This window comes from Squalius cephalus (assembly GCF_949319135.1).
Source record: "Squalius cephalus genome assembly, chromosome: 15".
NCBI lineage: Eukaryota > Metazoa > Chordata > Actinopteri > Cypriniformes > Leuciscidae > Squalius > Squalius cephalus.
The window spans coordinates 30,931,581-30,957,358 of NC_137136.1; the positions used below are offsets into that span (position 1 = coordinate 30,931,581).

The following is a 25,778-nucleotide window of genomic DNA, read 5'->3' on the forward strand; positions in this document are numbered from 1 at the left end:
TTAGAATGAGTGCTAAAGGCTCTGCACAACCTGAAATAGGCAGTGTAGCAAGCTAGCATCACCTGTGAATCGCAGCGTGAGACTTATACTGCATGTAAATACACATGCACTGACACGCCCTGCCCCAAAGCAGCCATGTTACAGCACTACTCTTCATAGAGGAAGAGAAGTTTTCAGATGAGCAGAATGTGGAGATCCAGAAACATCCATATGAAGGAATGCAAAAGGTGGTTATCCTGTTCAGTTTGTGTAATGTAAGAGAGTGCTTGTGGAGAGTGTATGAGTGTGTATTATGGATGACTAGTGGATACGCTGACTATCTCTTTCCTTCAATTAACTTCCTTCACTTTCCCACCCTATAACACTTGTTTTTCTATTGTTTCTCATGTAAAATACTTGTTTCTGCTGTTTACAGGTTACAGAGAACTGTTTTCTGTCTGTTAACCTCTGTTACTCTCTCACTTCGAGCATAGAGCCAGTGGATTTCAACTTTGCTTTATTTCTGAGTGATTAAATTATTGTCATAGACATAATGCTGGGCAACCATGATTGCTTGTAGTGGTCTTTAAGCTTCATAATGCTAAAATACAGCCACTTTATCAACCTTCACCAAGATGTGAAGATTTTGGCTCACACTACATACAGTATAAGCTAACCAAGTGTTCAAGGCATAACTACTCTGTAGTTTTTGAGTGCTTTTCAAGAGTTCCCTTGCAATTTTTGTTGCTTTTTCCCCCTTCAGTTTCAATAGATCTTACATGTATTCTGCTAAATAAAAGCATTGTGATGAGAAATATTATTGAAAGGAAGGAGACTTTTCTTTACAGGTGGTCTCATACTTTGTTCAAGAACAAATGTACCTGGATTATTTTCTGCCTTTTTATTTTTTACTTAACAGCAATTATGTTATCCTGTAAGTCTTATACCGTAATGTAATGTCCAACATGTTTTCAGAAATGTGCAGAGCTAAAATACACAGCTCTGAACATTAGGTTCAAATGAAAGTTGACGAAATAACTAGTTTGGTTTAATTATTTCCAATTTCCCATTGTATCTGAAATGTCAGTTCTTTGTCTCTAGAATTTAAAGATTATGACACTTAGTTTAACCCTTTATTATGTACACATGACTGAAATCTGTTTGTCTGTGTTCATTACGAACCACACTTCCATGCATTGCATTTTCAAAATGTCTCACATGTTCGTAAACCTAAAGCAAAATAGTACATCGTTTCAAAACAATGTTGATACACTGCTTTTCAACAAAATGATGTTTGACAACTTAAGTGTGAATGTAACCTGTACATTGATGGAGTTTTTCATCCATTGTGTTAGAAAAAAAGTTGTAATATTTTTTCTTTTCTTTCTTTTTTTTTTTTAAGTGCTGAAAAGTTGATTATTTGAGGGGCATGTTTTAGTGTATTCTTTTGGACAACATTTGAATTCAGTGTAGAGTGTTTTCCACGAGGAGCATTTCAGAGAACCCACAGACTTATTTAAAAATATTTGTAATAGCAGCTTTGTTGCATATCAGCATGCTATTGTACAAACAGAATGAAATTAAGAATCTGCCAGATGCTTTAATGTAATGAGTCTTCAGTTGTGGGTGAAATGCGAGTCATTCCTTCATTTGGAGCCACATCTATACATTTTGTACCAGCTGCACCACAGGTTTACTGCTCAATTCTGTCAGACTAAAATGTGGATCCTTTCAGTCATGTCAAATGTACAGATAGCTGTCTGAGTGGTCTAGTTAATTAAACTGATATGCAGTACTGTTATCAGAAAACGACAGCAAAACCTGCATCATTGTTCTGCAACTATCTAAACGCCCAACGTCATCATGACTCCTCTCGTGATTTAAATCAAATTTTGTTTGCAATACTATTTGTTCTATTGGTAACTGCAGACTTGAATTCTGTCGCCTTGCAGTAATGACACTGATGACTGATGGTAAGCAGTGTTAAGACACTGAACAAACAGCAAATTTAAACAACTGTAAACATCCCAAGTTCTACTTTTTATTATTTTATTTTATTTTTTTGCATTTATATTCATGACACATACTTACAGAGATTTGGGACAACAGAATAGACTACTAATATCTTCACACCACTTGAACCTTGTATTGTGGTGGTTATTGTGGATTCAAGGGAATGTGTCAGACACAAAAACATCATCTGCACACATATATCCAACTAAACATCTTCGATCTTGATGTGAAGTGTCAATTGGAGCACACCCCCATTTCTCACATTGACAACCCTAATGGTCACTGATCTTGTGCGACCAAACATTGTCACCATATGATGAAAGAAAATCAGTGATTACTTGATGGCATTCTTCATATCTGAAACATTGTGCACTTGTAAACTTGTTGAATTTGGTTTAGTTTTGTAAACTTGCCAATCATTTTGCAGTAAGGGATGACACATTTTCCCTTTCATGTTACCCTTCTCCGTGACCAATAGATCATGCAAATAAACACTCACAGTACCTTGAAGTTTATACTGTGTTTGCTCTGAACTTCAGTACTTGAAAGCTAATGGTGAGGGAGTGTGGTTTAATTTACTGCAATCAGACCAGGCAGAATCAGATTTACACATTGCTTACTTGAAACTAAGATGGAGCTGTGTCTGAAACGCATTCATTATGTTCTTTAACTGTTTAATATAGGCAGATTAGTTAAAATTTGCAGTAATCTGCTTGTCTTTTTTTCGTTTTCTTTTTTACTTGCCTGTAAAGCTGTAGTAGCAAGTCTGATTGCTTATCTATAGGTAACGCTTATATAAACGCTGTGGAACAATGTCCTTACATAGAAGACAGCTCCCTTAGAAGACAGCTGCACTCACTAGTAAAGTGCACCAGTTTGTTGACATTGTAAGACATTTTATAAATGAGTGCTTGAATCTTATGATTTTGGATTTCGTCTCTAGGATCCTGTCGAAATAACAGGGTGTTTTGAGTGCATGTGGATTTTTTTTTTACCCCGTATAATGTAAGATCAGGCTATAGGAGGCAGAAGTGATGGAGCATTATCTTGAGCTTGTTTCTCTAAATATATTGTCTTGCTTTGGTTCGATATAATTTTAGTGTTCAGCTCATAAACCTTCACTGTTGTCTCTTCAGTCCTCCGTAAAAATCCGTTTATTTGAATGTGTTGTGTTTATATACAGGAGAATCCGGAGCGTTTAGCTGTCAGTGATTGTGTTTACTTGCGCACTGAGTGGACGCTCATGACGCACCTCTGGCTTCGCTTCTCATTGGTTGTTTCTCACACAGAGCCCGCCCTCATTCGATTGTTCTCGGCGAATCGGGTGTCTTGCTCTGTGACGATGTAGTTCCTGTAAAATGGCGGCCCGCTGAGAGAGGGCAACATTTGATGCTTATAGGGGAAATGATGGAGCCGTAGCTTTGAGTTTTGAGTGTAAAATGCTTGTAGCCGTGTTCTCGAGGTGGCCCGTCTGTCAGGCGGCAGTGAGAGCAGCGGTCCGGAGCAGCAGATACTACGGGAAGGTGTGCAGGATTGTGTGTGATGTGACTGATGAGGATCTGACAGACATGTCACATAGTGACACATTGTTCTTAGTAGACCTGTTTGAAGTGGAATTAGAATAGCGTGAATGTGTGTTTATGTATAAAGTAATAATGAAAGGTTTGGATTCAGACACTTTTTAAATGTGCTACATTTTATTTATGCACTTTTAAATATATTAATAATTAAAATTAACGTTCAGTTAAAACTACTAATATGAAAAGGTATATATGAATGAAGATTACTGTAACATAACATAGATGGCAGTACTACAATGGGGACCAAAAGTATGAGACCACACTAAAATTGCTTTATTTAATAAATATGTTAGAAAAAAAAACCTAGTTAATATAAATGTTATTATGAAAAATAAAATATTCAGCTTTTTCTTAAACATAGGTAACATTGGCCATGTGAATTTTTGTACAGATAATCATAATTCTTCAGTTGGTGCTCTTTAGATCATTTCAAATCATGCTGAAGAATATCATCAGGTTTAGTTCATGTTGTTCCAGTCATTAAAGCAAAAGATACACCAAATATTGAGAGATTCTCACATTCATTAAATATTTTTAATTAAACTTTTCATTTAAATTCTAATGCTCATATGTAATTTGTAATGGGGAAAAAATACACATTTTCATTAATGGTCACTGGTCTCAGAATTTTGGGCCTCATTGTATATTGTTATAAATGTTATGTAATGACTGTATATATGGTTAGTCTGATATAATTACGGTATGTCCTTGATGCCAAGTGATTCACTCCAACGACCTTGAAGTTTTACTTTCATGTTGTTGTGTTTTTTTATATTGGTTTTGTTCTTTAATTTCATCTTCAAATTATGCCACTCCCTCATATTTACTTCTGATATTAAACCTTCCCCATAGTGTAATTTACTGATATTCTCTGTTATTTTTGCACAGTGACTGATGAGTCATCTCAGTATAGACTCACACACTCTTCTCTGTTTCAGCTTCAGCCGTCTGCCAGTCAGGCCGAGCGCTTGCGGATATTTGAGTCTCTGCGTGATCGGCATGTCCAGGTGACTGGAGATGCATCAGGACAAAATCTGACCATCCGATTGGCTGATGGCAGAACACTGAACGGTTCTGCTGGTGTGACCGCACCGTTACAGATCGCCCAGAATGAACGGTAAATATATGCCACAGACTGTGTGTCATGTCGTCTAAATGTTTACCATGATTGAGATGCAAGTTACTAAACACTGCTGATATATATCTGTGAAACACTGTCTTCATCATATCCACTAATTATTGATCTGGACAAAATATTTCAAACCTGGAAAACTTTGAATGTGTAATGTCATTGCTATTTTCATGTCTATATGAGCAATATCTCACAAATAGCCGTGCGATATCACTCTGGCCGTGTGCCTGTGGCCGAATCACAGCACATACACATACAACGGTTCGACGGCACAAGTGTGTAAATAAGAAACAACAACAGAGTGCCTTTAAAAACCCTCTTTTGTGCGAAACTACTACCATCTGCCACGGATTCAAATCTCAAGCTGATAGTTTAGGCTAACAGTTGAGCCCAAGCCTACATTACTAATTGCTTTAGAACTAGCAACGAAGGAACGTTGAGTCTTCATCCATCTGATATTGGAAATATTACCTAGTATCTCTACCCTTCCTGAAGCCAGCTTGGACATCAGGCAGCTCCTGATCAATGATCTGCTGTAGCCGCTGTTGGAAAACAATCCCCGTTTTTGGTAATGGGATAAACATAGGTCTTGTCCAGGCCTTTGGCCATTTAGGCCACACCTCTTGGCACACAGCTTTGATGACACTGATTGGCACTGGTTTTAAAAGTTCTGCAGGGATCCCATTGATTCCTGGGGCTTTCTCATTTGGCAGTTCTCAAAGCCCATGCAGTGTCTTCCAAAATGTTGGGTTACCCGTCTATCTGGCCATTTTCATGTTCTTCTTGGTTTTCAGTCTGACTGGCGTACAGCTCTTCTGTAGATTCTCTCCGCTTGCTCTTGATCTCCCATTGGTCAATCAGTTCATTTCCATCCCTAACCGTTCCTTTTCGGAAACTAGATTGCATCATCTTCATTGCAGCAAACATGGATGAGGTGTAACCCTTCCTATTTGCCTCTTCCAGATGTTGACATTGTTCGTCCAGCTGTCTTTCCTTGTACTTCCTTGCTCTGCATTGGAGCTCTGCACTCAGCTTTTTAACCTTGTCCTTATTGCCCCTATATTTTGCCACTCTTCGCTGATCTGCTATATTAATGGTGTTGACGGATAGTCGCCTACTTGTTGTCTTTAGGCTTTTGGTATGAAGCATGTTTCTCGGCAATTTAGATGATAGTATCTCGGATCTCTCGCCATTGCTCATCTGGAGCTTGCCCTTCTAGACTGAGTAGGTCAAACCGGTTTCTTTACTTCCACAGCATACATAGTTGATATGTTATCAATGTTGAAAGTGAATGTTGTTTTAAATGTACAAAAACAGGTTTTTTTAGTGCTCTGTTTAGGGGATAGAATGTAAAGTTTGTACAGCATAAAACAAGTCTATGGGTACTCCTCAAAATGCAGAAACCCAATGTGTGTGTGTGTGTGTGTGTGTTGACAGTTTTAAAGGTGCAGTGGTGAGCAGAGTAAATGGGGATTTATGGGATCTACGTCGCCCTCTTGTGGAGGACTGTGAACTGCAGCTGCTGGGTTTTGACTCAGTGGAGGGGAAACAGGTATTCAAGCTTTAGTGCATTCAAGACGTTTGTGAAACTCACTAAAAAAACCTGTCAGAAACATGTTTGTGTAATACAATTTACCTTAAAATAAAATATATTGTACTACCTTTAATTGATGCTGATTTTGAATTGTATAATTGTTGTTTTTTATATATTTTGATTTCTTTTATAGAAACTGAATATTTATTGAGGATCAAAAACAAAAAAGAAATGATTTATTTTATGTATTTAAATAATGTATTTTTATGTTAAATATTATTTATTCTTTGTATTAATAATAATATATTAATTTGAATCACTTTAAGTCAGAATATTAGCAATATTTTTGTATAATTGTTGTTTTTTATATATTTTATTTTACTGATTTATCTTTTATAGAAACTGAAATAGGGAAACAAATGAGCAAACAGAAAAAATATTGATATAAATATTGAAGAAATATGATTTCTTTGTATTATGTAATTTAAAAATGAATTTTCTCTGCTGTAGGTGGTGTGGCGCACAGGAGCGTGTGTGTTAGGGAGTGTGATGGAGAATCACTTCAGTGCTCTTGTGTGTCGAGAGGGAGTGTCTGACACGGGCCTGTACTGCGATTATCAGCTACAAAACAAGTAAACACTGTTCTCTTTCCAGCTCCTGATATAATTTTTTTTTTTTTTTATGCATTGAATTAAACTAAATATTAAAATGTAACTAAGTTGTGGTGCTGTGTGTGTCTGTCTGTGTGTGTCGTAGCTCTCTCTCTCTGCTGGAGGTGGAGCAGAGGTGTAAGCAGACGGCAGCTGGGAAGATGCCCATCATCAAGCTTGAGATCACTGTACAGGAACTGAAGGAGCTCTTCCAGGTCAGCATCACCTCTTGAGCTTTACACTGTTCTTGTGCCTGTGGATGGATGTTTTCCTTAAGTTTACTCTTGAAAATGTTTTGACAAAAAACTCACTGGGTCTCATTCATTAAAACGTTCGTAAATAAATGAGTAATTTGCGTGTAAAACGGGCCTTCCTAAAAACTCTCCTGTGGATTTTATCACATCAGATTTGTAAAGGCTGGCCCACACTAAAAAGAAAATGCAGACAACAAACATGACGATAAAACAAATCATAGATTTAACAGTGCGCGTTTGTCCTCGGGATTTCCCCCACACAACAGGTGTTTCCGACTTCCGATTCAACATGTTGAATGTTTATGATTTGCGGCCCCGACGTTCTTCCGAGCAGATTCAATCACTTTTAACCAGTGTTGGGTGTAACTAATTACTAAATAATTAATTACTGTAATTCCATTACTTTTCACTTTAAAAAGTAAGGTATTACTCTTATTTTTTTCTTTTATTCAATTAGTTATTTCTGATGTAATTTAGGGGTGTGACGGTTAGCATATAACCGTGAGACCGACGGTTATAGTTGAACACCGTCATTACAACTCTATAACCGCCAAAACCGTGTTATTAAAATATTTTTTACGAACATTTTTTATCATAGAGAATGTTTAAATACTAATTAAAAACAAATGTTAACAGTCTGTGTTATTAATGGTCTACGTCGTTTCCAACTGTATTTGATTCTTTGCCAAGTACCCCCTGACCGACCGCCAATAATTTGAGATAGAAATAAAAGCTATGATATAGTGATGTGCCATCATTATGAGATTTATTAAACAAATGAAAAACATTGCAATAATAAACATTAGCAATGAACATTTGCAATCGGGAGACATTAATGAAGTTTTGTTTTGTAAATCGTCAGACATGATTTTTACCACTTCATTAAGTTTTTCTTTGTAGAAAGCCTTTCTTTAAAGCGAATTTCGTTTTGTACAAATTGTATCTTAATTTTAATAAATGTTTCATCAACCAATTGCATGTATTTAATAAATAAATATAGGAGACAATATAATAACCGTGACATGGAGGCGCCGGTGCGCCGCATTCACTTGCATTGCATTGTGAAGTTGAACTAGAGCGCATCTCATTGTAAATGAATGAAACTCAGCGGAGGCCTATGCCTCATACATTAGCATTAAATATCTTTGCTGCATCCTTTCTAGAACAGACAAGGGCTTTCTTGCGGCTCGCATCAGCAGAGCATTGCATCGTCCATAGACCGCAAAACAATCAGCGGATGGCGGGCGGGTGCGGCTTTGAAATCTGGTCAAAAAACGTTGGTGCAGATGATGATGAGTTTTGTGATGCGGTTGCGGATGAACTAATACCCCATCCACGTATCTCTATTGATAACAACATTGAACACTACACAAATATTAATTTTATTCAAACTAAGTTGTCCTATAACAGACGAACGTCGCAAACCCCGACGACGGTTATGTTACGAACCGTCACATTTGACTCACGTCATAACCGTCATCACCAATTCTGAAACTGGCACACCCCTAGCGCCGATCCGATACTCAGTATCGGTATTGCTCCGATACTGCCTATTTTTGCCTATTTCAACCAGATGAGACCGATCCAAATCTGATATTGTGCGTATGTTATTGTTATACAACACAAAAGGCACAAAACATTATAAAGCACCATAATGTTTTCGTACACTATATTCCAAGTTTTCTGAAGCCATTGCATAGTTTAATGTGAGGCACAGATGCATATCGTTAAATTCAAGTTCATGTAAGCGGCTGTCAGTCACTCTCCATTCAGCATCAAACAGCGCGTCGCGTTCGGTTACGACAGTCAACATGATGAAACTCTCCAAGATGATTCAATGTTCCTCTTATTATACTGTAGATCTGTAGAGATCAGAGATCACATCTTCAGCTGAGATGCTTTGGTTGCACTGATATGGAATATCAGTGGAAGTAATATGTTACTATGATGTGATTTCGCAGATTTGTTTTATCAACAATTAGCTAATATAAAAATGTCCTCCTCTGTGATTGAACTGCCAGGTAAAAACTGAAGTGATGAGCGCTGTGTTTTACTGAAATTTCAACATTGTTCAACTCTCGGTAACCTGAAAAAATGACAAGCACCCATCCATATCTTCCAAGCACAAGCAGTCCTTGGATGAACATCAGAACTAGAGTTGAAGCCGCTTCCTCGAGTCCTTCTGCTGCGGACAGCAACCTCAGTAGTTAAAGGGATACTTCAGGATTTAGCATTAAAGGAGAACTCCGGTCAATTTTAACATTGAGCTCATTTTTTTGTAAATTTGGAGTGCTGTCAATACAGAGAACAACGACAAAAATCGGTGTTGCTTACACCGAGTTATCCTCTTTTTAAAATTTGCACCCTGTTGACTTCAATGGGGCAAGTTTTAAACCTGCTTTTAGCCTCTTAACATCCTTGATGTGTCATTACAAGTGCACAGCCAATGTGAGTGATTCCTTCAGAGTGAACACGGTGAGTCTGACTGCAGTAGATGTGCAAGATATGAATAAAAATGATAAAATTTCAGCCAGCGCACATACCTGTATTTACATCCTGTTTTCGGCTGAAGTCCACAGTAGTCGATTGTCGAGTTCACGTGCATGATCGTACGTACTAAACATATGCGCGTGAACTCGACAATCGACTACTGTGGACTTCAGCCAAAAACAGGATGTAAATACAGGTATGTGCGCTGGCTGAAATTTTATCATTTTTATTCATATCTTTCACATCTACTGCAGTCAGATTGACCCACGTTCACTCTGAAGGTATCACTCACATTGGCTGTGCACTTGTAATGACACATCAAGGATGTTAAGAGGCTAAAAGCAGGTTTAAAACTTGCCCCATTGAAGTCAACAGGGTGCAAATTTTAAAAAGAGGATAACACGGTGTAGGCAACACCGATTTTTGTCGTTGTTCTCTGTACTGACAGCATTCCAAATGTACAAAAAAATGAGCTCAATGTTAAAATTGACCGGAGTTCTTTGTATTAGTAGAAAACCTGTAGTATTTTCAAATTACAGTGCTTTCCACCCATATACCCCTTTTTTATGTAGAGATTTATGTATTTTTTGTCTGGAAAAAATCCTTTTTTTTTTTTGGCCAGAGGCTAAAGACTACAGCCAATAGGAGGAGCTGTTCCGCATGTTTTCAACCCACACATAGAGGGTGGGATCTCACTCACAGAATGTACACATAGTGTCAGCCGTCTTTCTTTGGAAGCTAAGCTAGCAGGCTCTTGTTCTGTGGAGAAAGCTGAGTAGTAACGTTAGGGGTTGCTATCCTCTTTTTCCCGGACATGTCCGGCCGTCGAGATCGTCCAAAATGTCCGGGATTCGGCTTTTGCTTTCTGTAGCCGCCATTCATTGTTTACATGCACACCTTTTGTTTCAATCTAACTGAATTAATTCCGATTGGTGAATCTGAATGTAGTGTTTACATGAACGCTAAACAAGTGATCGGTTGATGTGCGTTTTAACATTGCTAAGAAAATTCCCGCTCCTCCGTGAGAGATACGAGACCGGCGCGTCTCAGTAATCACGCCACCGGCCTCGCGCCGTTCTCCCGCGGCCCTCAGCCTCGTCCTGCTCGCCACAGTGAACATGATGTATGGCGACTGTAGAACGCAAAAGCCAAATCCCGGACATTTTGGGCGATCTCGAAATCCTGGGCAAACTCGTCACGGAGACTCACTAGTAGCCTAACCTTGTTGTTTTCAACTGCGCTCTCTTACCGGTAGGCGTGGCTTGGGAGTGGCCTCCTAGGGCAGTGAAGCAAGTGCATTCTGGGAGTTGTTGTCTTTATCCACATAAGCCAAAAATACATTTTCTGGCTTTTCTCAGTCTAGAAAGCTCCAAATGAAAAAATAATTTTTATTTTTAATAATTTTTTTTAAAGAATTTTCTTCAGAACGGCTTTATGAATGATTTACACAATTCGTTCTTCTCGTGTTTCATGAATGAGTCCCACTGTAATCTCGGGCTGCATGATTTGGAGGGAAAAAAGATTTTTCTGATTAAAATTATTTCAAATGTGATTTGTGTTTTTTGTTTTTAAATCCAGGTTTGCTGTGTTTTTTTTTTTTGTTTTTTTTTTTTTTTTTGGAGGGGGGGCTGATAATAACAACACAATTTGGCTTTGTGTTATCACTAAACAAAAAAATCTAAATGACTACATAAAAACAAAATAAGAAATATTGCTGTTGTAATATTTCACTGTAAAATAAAATGAGTATTTAAGTATAATTGTATTTTTTATTACAACTGTAAAAGTTTAAAACTTATATTTATGGCTGTCTTAATTGCTTATTATTTATGGAAACCACAGCAAGCCCTTAACTCTTCAGTGAAATGACACTTAATGAAATGAAGAAGACTAATATAGATAGTTTACGGACGTGGTCTTCAAACAGATGCTGAAGCTGTCCATGGAGGATTTCTAGAAGTGAAAAGTTAAAAAAACAGAAATGGTCATTTAAATTTGTGGTCAATTTGATACATCAAAATGAGTAATTCACAGTGATTCATCGGGTGACGTGTATTTGTGAGGGCAGATCAGATTATTAATATTGTGAAATATGACAACTGACTAGTGAGTTGACTGTTTTACTAGTCCTCACTAGTCATATCTATGGGATGTCTACATAAAACATGAAAACCCGATGTGTTTGTGTAGGATGATGCTGTCAGACTGCAGCTGGCTGAAGAGCAGATAATGGGAAACACAGTCAGCGTCTACAGGTCTGAAGTCACTCTCACTGTCCTGCTGGAGCTGTGTGTGTGTGTGTGATCCCTGATGTCTTTGTGTCTCTTTGTCAGGTGTGGAGACAGTGTGGGTGTGTGTTCTGGTGTTCTTCTGCCACACACAGGCTTCCTGAAGGCCTTCAAGATGCTCCAGGTAACAGGTTTTTGCTGACAGTCCTCCTCTGTTAGTGTGTTTGACTGAATGTGTTTGTTGTGATGTTGCTACTTGAGTGCTGTTGTCATAGTGTTTACATTGTTGTTGTATGGTTAACTTCCTGTGTATTGCATTAATATCTGTGGCACTTCCTGTTTCACAGTCTCCCTTCCCTTTTCCCAGGTTGTCGTTCTCTCTTTAGGGTCATGACATGGCACTTAGTTCAGTTTCATTAATGAAACATTTTGTTTTTCTTCCACATTTTTGGGTTTGTTTAAATGAGACGTTGATGCATTTGTACATTAATGTGATTTAAAATTTACATCATGCTTTTGATCAACAATGTCATTCTTCATTTAGTTTATATAAAAAGAAGTTAGAATGAAGAATCTTCATGCAGTTTACAATGACATTTTGTTGTGACTTCGACTCTCATGCTCCAAAATGGACAAAAAATACCATAAATGTATAAAAAATACTCTCAAGTTCAAAAGTTTTTGTTTTTAAAAAAGTCTCTTCTGTTCGATGCGGCTGCATTTATTAGATAAAAATACAGTAAAAACTGTAATAATGGTCAAATATTATTTTACATTTAAAATAATTGTTTTCTATTGTAATATACTTTTAAAAGTAATTTATTCCTGTGATGTCGAGCTGAATTTTCAGCATTATTACTCCAGTCTTCAGTGTCACGTGATCCTTCAGAAATCTAATATGCTGATTTCCTGCTTAAGAAACATTTCTGATTATTATCCATGTTAAGAACAGTTGTGCTGCTTCATATTTTTATGGAAAATTATAGATTTTTCAGGATTCTTTGATGAATACAAAAGTTCAAAAGAACAGCATTTGAAATTGAAATCTTTTGTAACATTATAAATGTATGTACTGTCTCTTTATATCAGTTTATTGCATTCTTGGTGAATAAAAAGAAATTCTGACCCAAAAATGTTTTAATAGTAGTGTAAGTAGTGTTATGAAGACATGTAATAGTCTCTTCATCTACTGAAGCTCAGATTGTGTCCACATCACATTTAAAAATATGCCTTTAGACTCTTGATTTTCTTACTCATACCTCTTGCCCTCTCAGGTGTCTCCTGTAACTTTGTCCGGTTCAACAGAGGCTTCAGGTATCCTCAGGATGATTGGAGTTGCTTTTCCAGGAGAAAGAGAACGAGAGGAATGGGAGAGAGAGCAGGAGGAGGCCAGAAAGAGAGACCACAGGAGAATCGGGAAGGTGAGTGTTGTTAGTCGTGCCGCTACAGTTGTAACTCTGAATGATTCCTTATTCTGGTCTGTAGAGGCTCACAACATCTTCATTAGGATGATTATATGGAGTCAAAATAGTCTTGATGTATAAACAGTAGGGCTGGGTTGGAAATATTTATTTCTCAGTTTTAATCAATTCCCATTTTGATGAACTGATAGCGATTCTTAAATTCCAAGAATTGATCTTTTATGCCGGGTTCAGACTACATGATAACAGCCAGATTTTGGCACAATCTGTTTGACAGGATGTCGTGGTGATTCGTGAACAAAAATCATTCATTTTATCTTGTATAGTGTGTCTTAGTGGACGACAACACGCCAAAGTCTTACAAATTTAAAAGCTTCCAAATTTTGTCATTTTTAAGAAATGCAAACAATAAATGGGTCAATTACATGACATGCATATTTTTGTGTCCAAGTGCATTATTTCCTTTTAAAATAATTTGATAAATTTGTGACATTTATCACTTTAATCTATCAAACCTATTTAGTTTGAATTCATTTTAGTACATTTAAATAATACATATTATTTTATGTTTTGTTATCTTAAACCCCTAAAATGTCAGGTGGTGCAACTGTCCGAACAAATTAACAGAAACTATTTAAAATGGTGTCTTAATAATAATACAAAAATAACTAAATACTGTGGCTTCATTTTAGGTTTGAAACCTTTCATATAAACAAATATTATAAGTATCAGCAGATTTTAAGCTGTTGAGATAGTTGAAAAACTTTTGTACAGCAATTTGTATGACAGTGTGGCACAACAGCAAACACGGCTATTTTATTATGAACTGACAAGGTAATTACTGTAAACATGATAATGCATCATCCAGAGGATCCCAACTTATCTTTGTGGCAGAGTTAAAGTGTTTGTAGATCTCTCTCAAATACTTGTAAAGACTGTTAATTTCAAGTATAGGTAGGTTTGTACGCTTCATGTCAGGTGGTACAACTACAGTGCATGTAACTATTTGGTTGTACCACCTGACATAAAAACAGTAAAAAAAAAAAAACTTTAAACACAACAGTATTTAACACTTTGAAATGTTATTTAACAACTGAAACTTTTTTTAAACGCATTGTTAATGACTCAAAAATATGCATTGCATCAATTTTGAAAAAATTAAAAAAACAAAAAAAACTGAAGCTTTATTTGTCAATGACCCAAATACCGTTTTGTGGCTCTTGTTAAAGATCCCTGTAGCACTTCAGTTCATGCAGCATGTGAACTGGTCATCTCTTCATCTTTACTACTAGTTATAGCATGAAATAAACATGAATGAACTTCATAAGTATGTTGTTTCAACTGCGGAAAGACGTTTATACACCATTTTTTCAAGTTAAAGTCCACCGACATTAATACTGTCTGGTTTGTTTTTCGGACGAAATGGTTATGATTGGTCAGATCGCCTGTCAGTCAGCTAGAAAAAATAACACTAGAGAGGAGCAATTTGTTTAATATATGCACTATATTACATACTCACTTTATTTTTTCTTTGCCTGTTCTTCAATATTTAATATATGTTTGAATAAATCTGTCATGAAAACAAGTTTTTGACCACTGCTGCTTAGATTTTAGTCTAAATAAAAAAATTGGAGTAGAAACATAGTCATTTAAAAGTTATTATAACAATATTGTTATAAAAAACTGCCTTATGTGCAATTTAAATGTTTGCCTACAAATCAGTTAATTTTTTACCTTTAATGTTAAGATAATGTTATAAGTACCAACTGGCAGGGTTCCCTATAGACAGGGTTCCCTATATAGTTTACAGCATTAATTTACAGATTTTTTTTTTCTTTTAGAAAAATGTATTTCATAATGTGATTTTTATTTTATTTTTATTTATTTTTTTATCACTTTCAATTCTTTTACTTAAATGAAAGGTTCGATTTTTGAATGAAAGATCAAAAGGATAAACGATGCAGATTTATTTTTTACAGCCATTTTTGATCATATTTACCAGGGGTATGATTAATTCTGAGCACGACTGTATATATGTCCAAATTAATTGATATCAAATTGTGAAATTTGTGTCTCGTCCCAGCCCTAAGAAACAAGTGTGTTTTTTTGTTTTGTTTTGTTTTGCTGTGTATGTATTATTTGGTGAATCTGTATTTGTGATTGATGAAATGCCAAGCCATGACTGCTAGTAGAGCATTTCTACAATGTCGTACCATTCAAGCCTTTGCTTTTGCATGAAGCTTTGTTCATGTCGCTAGGTGTCAGAATAAGCCCGAGACGAGTGGAATATCAGCCAGAGCAATGTAATCTCGAACAATGTTTTGTTTATTTGTAAGTTTTCCAGCTGGCTCTGATGTTCTGTTTTTGACGTGTCACAGGCGCAGGAGTTGTTCTTCTTTCATGACGTCAGTCCTGGCAGCTGTTTCTTCATGCCTAAAGGAGCTCATATATACAATACGCTCACTGACTTTATAAAGGTACAAACTCGTTGGCTCTTGAAGAAAGTTTATTTGTTCATCTCTCAATCATCATTGTATTGCATTGCATTATATGTTTTGAAACTACAGAGCTTTGATCATAAAACTAAGTATTGAAATATCATCTTACTAAGACATATTATTGGGAGATAAAGAGTGACAACTGATATTTATATGATTGTAAGTATTTGCTCTAATGTTCTAAAGATCTCACTGATTTACAAGCTACAAGATTACAAGCTATCAGAATTTCATTTTACTTTTTGGCCATATAAATATCAGCATCTGCAACAAATGTCATAATTTTATTCAGAGGCCCAAACTGAGCAAAAATGAGGTGTTTTTCCTCCTCGAGTATGAGCTCCATATCCTCACTATATCATACTATATGAGACATACAAGCCTGATGTATCAAATGATACTCAACAAAAAACATGCAAACCTTTTTTCTTTTATATTTTGTTTAAAGATTCAATAAACTGTTCCAATAATAAAAAAATGTAAAAAAAAAAAATTCTGATTATTATTTCATATGTCAGGCTTACAAAGTTAAAAATCCTTTGATTTCAAGGCTTCTGCATACATATGCATGCATATTATTACAAAGATTTGAGATTTTTCTTTCAATTTGATATTTACTTGAACCCTTCATGTATCACCTCCTTCGCAGAGTCCTTCAAGGCCACAAAAAAAATGTGGACACTGCTTCTCATGGCATATGTAATGCTAATGTAACTAGTTCCTCTTCCTGTCAGAGTGAGTACAGGAGGCGGGGCTTCAGTGAGGTCGTGACTCCAACCCTGTACAGCACGTCTCTGTGGGAGCGATCAGGTCACTGGGAGCATTACAGTGAGAACATGTTCACAGTGACCTGTGAGCCGCACACCTTCGCTCTCAAACCCATGAACTGCCCCGCTCACTGGTGAGTCCGCCATAGATGAAGTCTGAGTCTTCAGTTTTTGGCACCTAAACTATTCATACCGTTAACAAATTTCAAAATTATTTTTTAAAAAACATCCAACCGATTTAAAAATTTCGAAAACATCCATGTTTTTATCATGGTATGAATAGTTTTACTCATCTAATATATTCATACACTACCAGTCAAAAGGTTGTTTTTGTTTTTAAGAAATGGACATTTTAAGTCAGCAAGGATTCATTAAATTGATCAAAAGTGACAGTAAAGACATTTATAATATTACAAAAGATTACTCTTTCAAATTAACTCTGTTCTTGTAATGATTTCTGAAGGATCATTTGACACTGAAGACTGGAGTAAGGATGCTGAAAATCACTTTGCATCACAGAAATAAATTACATTTAAAAAATAGACAGATGAAGTTATTTTAAATTGAAATATTTCACTATTACTTTTTTTTTACTTTTTTTTTTAATCAAATAAAGGCTGCTTTGGTGAGCAGAAGACTTCTTTAATAAACAATAAAAAAAATCTTACCAACCCCACACTTTTGAACGGTAGTGTATGTTAGAAAGTATGTCATTTTAATTTACATTAATTTTTTCAAATCATAAGAAAGATTTTGCATTATTTCATCTCTCTTTGAATTGAATGAAGAATCCTCCACCCGTTGAGTCCAGTAACTGTGTCCTCCGTGCAGTTTGATGTACGAGCAGAGGGTGCGTTCTTGGCGTGAGCTTCCCATCCGCTGGGCAGATTTTGGAGCGTTGCACCGTAATGAACACTCAGGGGCGCTGGGGGGTTTGACCAGAGTCCGACGCTTCTGCCAGGACGACGCGCACATCTTCTGCACCCCAGAACAGGTACAAGTTCAATGTGTTTTTTATTTATTGTTGCAAAAGCATCAATTATATCAAAAAAGTGGGTACCAGACAGGGGTGTAGCAACCATTATTAGAGAATGTGTGTCTCTCCAATTTTGTCCCCAATGTTTTGGGAGATAATCATTATACACTATATTGGCAAAAGTATTGGGACACCCCTCCAAATCATTGAATTCAGGTGTTCCAATCACTTGCATGCAATCGCATGCAGACTGCTTCTACAAACATCTGTGAAAGAATGGGTCGCTCTCAGGAGCTCAGTGAATTCAAGTGTGGTAATGTGATAGGTTGCCACCTGTACAATAAGTCCATAGTGGAATATTTAGTAGCAAGGAAATTTCACCAGTCAACTCTTAGTGATATTATAACAAAGTGGAAGTGATTGAGAACAACAGCAACTCCGCCACGAAGTGCTAGGCCATGTAAAATAACAGAGCGGGGTCAGCGCATGCTGAGGCTCGCAATGCACAGAAGTTGGCAACTTTCTGCAGAGTCAACAGCTACAGACCTCCTAACTTCAGATTACGCCTTCAGATTAGCTCAAGAGCTTCATGGAATGGGTTTCCATGGCCGAGCAGCTTCATCCAAGCCTTACATCGGCAAGTGTAACGCAAAGCGTCGGATGTAGTGGTGTAGAGCAAATCCGATGGATGAGTATGGGTTTGGCGGTTGCCAGGAGAACGGTACTTTCCTGACTACAAGTGTAAAGTTTGGTGGAGGGGGGATTATGGTGTGGGGTTGTTTTTCAGTTCCAGTGAAAGGAACTCTTAATGCTTCAGCATACCAAGACATTTTGGACAATTTCATGCTCCCAACTTTGTGGGAACAGTTTGGGGATGTTCCTGTTCTAACATGACTGCGCACCAGTACACAAAGCAAGATCCATAAAGACATGGATGAGCGAGTTTGGTGTAAAGGAACTTGACTGGCCCGCACAGAGTCCTGACCTCAACCCGATAGAACAGCTTTGGGATGAATTAGAGCGGAGACTGCCAGGCCTTCGACATCAGTGCCTGACCTCACAAATGCGCTTCTAGAGGAATGGTCAAAAATTCCCGTTAACACACTCCTAAACCTTGTGGAAAGCCTTCCCAGAAGAGTTGAAGCTGTTATAGCTGCAAAGAGTGGGCCAAGGATATTAAACCCTATCAGGATCAGGAATGGGATGTCATTAAAGTTCATATGTGCATGTGTAAAACTTTTGGCAATATAGTACATTTTAAGGAGTTATATTTTTTTTATCATTTTTACATGTATATAAATTGTAGCTGCCTGCCTGTAGAGGACTTTTAGACCAAGCAGAAGCATCTGTCAAGCAGATTCAGCAGTGGACTGCACAAAAGAGGTGGCAGTACACTATCCATGTGCACATCGTGAGGCTCAATGTCTTACCAGTTTTTGCAAATTAGTTTCAAATTAGTAATTTCGAACGAACACGGTGTGATTATGATTCAGGTGCATCACAAGTCAGAACTTAGATTGTGGATCGATAGCATTCAAAAATTCATCCAGTTCCTTTTGCTTGAAGATTGGATTCATCTCGCCAGTATAGAGACGAAGCTGGTCATAGGTCTACTGAAAGTAGTTGTTTTTCTGATAGAGGTTTCTTCATCTGAACAATCAGTATGTTGTCAAACAACAGTACAATCCATTGAATGCACTATCTGCGTTTTCACTCCTGCCAAAAATGAAATATGGTGCTACCCTGATTAAAGTCTATAATTGGCTTCCTTACGGTTGAAGTTATTATAGTTAGCTAAACTTAATTACCACATGGTGCTTTTTAAGGAGTTTTAAAACAATGAATGCTTCAAATCACAGATCGCCAGTGACTCCGGTCTTCTAAACAAAAACTGTGTGTCTTAATCCATTAACAAAACCTTAATTTGTTACCCTATTTATTTGACTTTCCTTGTTTTCCATCTGTATTTCTGAAAGTAAAGCATGTAATTTTCTGTCTCTTGAGGAAGCCCAACAGTTATGTTATGTAGCACGTTATTCGTCATATAAAACAGTGTTTTTGTGTCTGTCTGTTTGTGCAGCTCTTGCTTTGGTCTTCTGTGTAAGGAATGCGCCTCACTCATTTGTATTTGGACTGACGTATGATTTATCTTTTATAATGTCAGTGTTTATACTGTCTCTCATACACGCCCTTCACTTGTTTATTCGTTGCTGCGTCTCTTTTCTCTCTTCAGCTGGAGGAGGAGATCACGGCGTGTTTGGACTTTGTGAGGAGCGTATATCGCGTCTTCGGTTTCTCCTTTCACTGTCTCCTCTCCACGCGACCCACGCCCTGTCTGGGAGAGCCCGCCCTCTGGGACTGTGCTGAACAGGTACGCCTGTCAATCACTCGCTCACCTGTAGAGCGCCACCCACCACAGTGTTATTCTAGTATTATTCATATACTATTATAGTACTTCTTAATATTTTGAATGAGCTTATTTTTATATTTTCACCTTTAATTTTAAGTTTTAATTATTTAGTGATGTCCTTTTTGTCTTTTTTTTTTTCTTTTCTTTTTTTTTTAAGCTTTCTATTTAGCATTAAATTATTTGTTTTAGTCATTTTAGTACTTCAACTTTGTTGCTAAGGCAACATTCCTAATTTAAAATAATCTAATATTTATATTTTATTTCAATATTATATTTACTTCTAATTCAAGTTTTAGTAATTTGTGCATTTTTCATTTTTATTAGTTTTTTTAATATGTATTTCTACTTAGTGTTAATTTCTTTTTATATTTCAACATTACTGTCAAGGCAACATTTATAATTCAAAATAATAAAAACAATTTTCTATTTTATTTCAACTTTACTAAAACGTAAAATGAAATTTTATTTCAGTTTTCGTAATTTTAGTACTTCAACTTCAACTATTTTTTATTTCTGTTAGTTGCTAAGGCATATTTTTAATTTAAAATAATCTAAGATTTATATTGATAAGGCATCATTTTTCATTTAAAATAATCTAATATTTATATTTAATTTGATTTCAACTTTCACTTCATTAAGTTTTAGTAATTATTTGCAACGTTATTTTACTTTTATTTTAACATTGTTTACTTTTAATTAAGGTTTTAGTAATTTTGTCATGTGCTTTTGTCATTTTTATTACTTTTAATAAATGATTCATTAATGTATTTTTATTTCAGTTTTAGTAATAATAGTACTTCAGCTTAATCAAGGCAACATTTCTAATTTTAAAATCTAATATTTATACCTCATTTTATTTCAATTTTATTTTCACTTTTTATTTTAAGTTGTAGTAATTTTATGAGCTTGTAATTTTTATTTGACTTAAAAATATTCCTGTTTTGCGTTCATTTATAAATGTATTTTAGTTTGTCATTTTAGTACTTCAAGTATTTCTGTTAGTTACCAAAGCATAATTTATAATATAAAATAATCTAATATTTGTAGTTTATGTGCTTTTGTCATTTTATATTTCTATTTAGCATTAATTTATAATTTTATTTGTTTTAGTCGTTTTAGTACTTCAGCTTAATCATATCTATTTAGTCACATCATATCAGGTAGTTGCCTAGGCAGCGTTTCTAATTTAAAATCATTTAATATTTATATTTCATTTCAACTACTTTTTAGTAGTTTTAGTTTTCAACACTGGTGCGTGACGCAGAAGGCTGTTTGTGTTCCTGCATCTGGTGTCAGGATTATGAGATCCTGTCTGTACATGTACCAACATATGCGGTGAGACAATATAGGAAACATGCGGAGTAAGTGTAGGGCAGGTCCAAACAGACGGGATACGTGACAGGGATTCATTCATGTTGATCATCAGGGTCACAGTGTGGCATGAGGCGAGTAGGTCATGAGTGTCAGAGGAGGGAAACATACAGCCAATGTGTGAAGAGAATCAGTGAGCCAATCAGAGCCGAGTATGCCGTATATAAGGTGTTATATTGTTAAACGCACTGCTCGAGGCCTTTGCTTTATAAGAATGGGGGGGGGGGGGGTTAAACAAGGAAACTAAAATCTCTCCTAGTGCTCTCTTCCTCAAACTAATGCTGCATGTTTTGGGATTATTGAATTAGATGTTTACAGAAGGTTCTTTTATTAGTGCTTCCAGGGCCAAACTTGTACACTGACACATTCCAGATTTCCCTCTGAAATGACTCTCTCTCTCTCTCTCTCTCTCTCTCTCTCTCTCTCTCTCTCTCTCTCTCTCTTGTATTTGTCCCGGAGCAGCAGTTGGAGAGCAGTCTCAAGCAGTTTGAGGAGCACTGGGAGTTAAACCCCGGAGATGGGGCGTTTTATGGACCCAAGGTGAGGCCGGCAGGAAGAGACACACTGCTGGACACTGCATGAAAAAAAAAAGTACTAGTGAAACAAAATGGTGAAAAAGGGATATTCACTTTCCCTCATACATTTTTAACCTGTTGAAGTTTATTTGCATCAGTTACACATATACACAAAAAATATCTTACTGACCCCCAAATTGAATGTTTTGAGGTATTTTTTGATCAAATTACAGTAAAATCTGTAATATTGTTAACAATTTACAATTTAAAATAACTGTTTTCTATTGTAATATTTCTGAATGTAATTTATTCCAGCTTTGATCACAGAATTTCCAGCATCATTACTCCAGTCTTCAGTGTCACATGATCCTTCAGAAATCATTCTATTATGATGATTTGAGCTCAATGAATATTACTTATTATTATCAGTGTTGAAAACAGTTATGCTGCTTCATATTTTTGTGGAAACTACTCAATGGATCTTGAAAAAAATAATAATAATCACAGTTCAAAAGAACAGCTCTTATTTGAAATAGAAAACTTTTGTAACATTATAAATGTCAATTTTGATCAGTTTAATGTGTCCTTGCTGCATAAAAGTATGCAGTTTTCCTGGCTGGAGGGTGGATTGTTTTTAAACACACATCAGACTCATTCGCTCTGCTGCAGCTCTTATATATAAATGTTCTTGACTTCATCTGTCATCAGTTTCTGAGCAGTGAAGCTTGTAGCTCAGTAGTTCGTCCCTTGTTAGACGCTAAAGAGAAATTTGGTGTTCAGCTTGGCACTTAATTTAGTTCTTTTACAATCTGTTCAGATCGACATCCAGATACGGGATGCCCTGGGCCGACAGCACCAGTGCGCCACAATTCAGCTGGACTTCCAGCTGCCCATCAGATTTAACCTGCAGTATATCGGGTACGATCTCTCCTGACTGATACGGTCACATGTAGATGTTTAGGTCGCTTTTTAACCCTAAATCTGAATAAAATCTGAACAATTATGAAGAAAATGAAGCCTGTTTTAAGACCATTAAGATTTTCTACAATGTGAAATTATTTTCATAAACACTAAGCACATTTCCCCACAATTCTCATTATGTGCATCATGGCGTTTTACGTGTTTCTAGTAATTCCCACAGTTTTTGTATTTTTCAGTTTTCATTTTAATTTTGAAGTTTTAGTAATTTTTGTTATTTTTTAGTTATTGTTTGTTTTTAAATGTCTGTATAGTTTTTATTCATTTATATTTGTTTTAGTTTGCTATTTAAGTGCCACAAGTTAATTTTTAATTCTAAAGTTTAGTCATTTTGTTTTTTTAATCATTTTTATTAGTTTTTATTAATGTATATTTTAGTTTATTTTAGTGCCTCAAGTTAATTTTTAATTCTAAAGTTTAGTAATTTTGATTTTTATCATTTTATTTTTTTAAATGTCTATATAGTTTATTTATTTATTTTTGTTTGCTATTTTAGTATATCAAGTTATTTTATTGTTTTAATTTTTTTTTTACTTTTGTTGTTTTTATCATTTTTATTAGTCATTGTTTTTTTTTAATGTTTATATAGTTTTTATTAATTTATATTTCAGTTTTAGTTTGCTATATTAGTGCATCAAGTCAATTTTTAATTAAGTTGTATTTTATTTTATTTTTTTATCTAAATAGTTTTTAATTTTTGTTCTGTTTTAGTTTGCTTAGTATGCTAAACTAAATGGAAACGAGAAATGTTGCTTTGGCAACTAGATGAAATAAGTTTGTTGGGTAAATCTTTTTTTCCTTGTTACACGTTACATGTAGTAACTATAGTAATAACTATAAATGATACATAATTACAACCGGTTAACCCTAAACCAAGCCCTAATCCTATAGTAAGTACATGTAGTTAATATTACTCAGTACTTGAATGTATAATCACACTGTAACTAAGAAACCTTAAAATAAAGTGTAACTATTTATTTTGGTTAACTTTTATTTCAAGTATGTTGTGCTCACGCACCGCTCTCATTCAGCATGAATCCAAATGTGTGCACTTTGTGTGCTTCACTTTAATTGCATTATACGAGTCGCATTGGATTTAATGTCACAGAATATTTCAGATGATAAAAAATGTGGCTTATATTCAGAAAAATATGGAAAATCAAAGGCGGTACAATAAATACTGTCTGAATATCACGTTAAATGGTTATAATCCTTAAAATATGTTAAACACCTTGTTCTCCATATTCTATTTCAGAGTCTGTAAGTTGATGTCATGTGATTGTGTTTTTCAGGGCTGATGGACAGGTGCACAGGCCGATCATGATACACCGGGCAGTGCTGGGGTCCTTGGAGAGGATGATCGCTATCCTGGCCGAAAACTTTGGGGGGAAATGGTGTGTGTGCATGTTTGTGTGTGAGTTCAGTGATGTTTGGAATTGGTAAAGTTCTCATTTTCCTTTCTTTCTCAGGCCTTTCTGGCTGTCTCCAGCACAGGTGATGGTTGTGCCAGTAGGGGGCGACAGTGAGACATATGGGCAAGAGGTCAGAAGAAACAACTCTCTGGACAAACTTCATTTATATACAAACATGTTATGGATAGTTATGGGTGTTTGATGCATTGTGCTCTGGGTTTAAGGTGGTCTGCAGACTGAGGGAAGCTGGATTCATGGCTGATATTGATGATGATCGTGGCAACACCTTAAATAAGAAAATCCGCTCTGCGCAGCTCGCACAGTACAATTATATATTCGGTAAGGATTTATTCTGGGATGTTGCCATATTTTAAATCAAGACACCTTTATTTCTATAGAGCTTTATTCAACACAGATTCAATGAATCACAAGTCAATGAATCAAACTTCATTAAAAATATAAGACAAATTCTGCTATAAACAGCTCTAAAAAGACTATTCAGCTCAATTTAGTTCAGTGTCGATTCAATTCGGTTCAGTAGCAGTGTTGATGTTGCAAAAGTTCATTAATTCAGTAATATTACTGTATATTAAGATTCTGATCGATACACAGAAATGCTTTCTCTTATCCCACAAATGATTTCTGCAGTTCTGTGTAGTGCAGAAATGACACGCTTCAGCTTTAAGTGTTTTAATGGTTTAATTGTTCCCATCCAGAAAACACATGTGTTCAGAATGAGTGTTCTGGGGCCTATTAAGAAAAGGTCAGATAAAGCAAACCTTGCTCTGTTTGTCACGCAGTGGTCGGAGAGAAAGAGCGTGAAAGCGGGAGCGTGAGCGTGCGGACGAGAGGAGGGAAGCAGCTCGGGCAGAAACCACTGGAGGATGTGATGAGGTCACTGACTGAACTCGGACAGAGACGCAGCGGTCAGGAGGAGCTGTAAACGTGAGCGAGAGATACGACAGAAGCAGAGCCCTGCATGCAGTCTCACAGACCAGATGCTCACCAGTGGATTCATTTCACCAGTGGATTCATTTCACCAGTGGATTCATTTCACCAGTGGATTCATTTCACCAGTGGATCTCTCTATTTTTTACTTTGTTTTTTATTTATTATAAGATAATAAATTACTTTTAATATTCAGTCTCTCTGTTTCTTAATTAAGATTTAATTAATATTTATGTTGTGTAGGACATTTTCATCAAATAGGGAAAACTAATAACTTTCATTTAGTCATAAATGCTTAACAGATCAGTAATTTATACACGCCTATTAAAGTGCATAAATCAGGGATTTTCAAACTGGGGTTTGTTGGAAATTTCATAGAAAAAAGTTTTAAAATGCTTTGACCTAAATATTAGGGCTTGGCAAAAAATATCGCTTTCTCGATTTTTATCGATTCTCATTTTTACGAAACGATATCGATTCTTAAATCCCAAGAATCGATTAGTAATCCTGTTTTCAGTTGATGAATGAATGGAATATTGTTGCGCGCATCCAATCCAATACATCGCAATCATCTTTGTGCTTTGTTATTATTGATATGAAACAAAGTCTCAGATTTCAAATT

General features: G+C 36.0%; 1 protein-coding gene across 2 annotated transcripts; it reads left to right on the top strand.

Moving 5' to 3' along the window:
* The first annotated feature begins 120 nt into the window (after positions 1-120).
* Positions 121-25,351, top strand: tars2 (threonyl-tRNA synthetase 2, mitochondrial). Of its 2 annotated transcripts, none has more exons than XM_079894200.1 (18): positions 121-227; positions 4,511-4,689; positions 6,142-6,256; positions 6,749-6,870; positions 6,995-7,103; positions 11,823-11,887; positions 11,966-12,044; positions 13,135-13,281; positions 15,660-15,758; positions 16,514-16,680; positions 17,378-17,540; positions 19,756-19,893; positions 21,766-21,843; positions 22,636-22,736; positions 24,089-24,190; positions 24,266-24,338; positions 24,433-24,547; positions 25,009-25,351. In XM_079894200.1, the coding sequence occupies exons 1-18, from the start codon at positions 219-221 to the stop codon at positions 25,149-25,151; spliced, it is 2,004 nt and encodes a 667-aa protein (XP_079750326.1). In that variant the 5' UTR covers positions 121-218; the 3' UTR covers positions 25,152-25,351. The 2 variants fall into 2 exon arrangements, with proteins under 2 accessions (XP_079750326.1, XP_079750325.1); XM_079894199.1 differs by lacking the exon at positions 121-227 and adding an exon at positions 3,329-3,515.
* Positions 25,352-25,778: the final 427 nt, after the last annotated feature.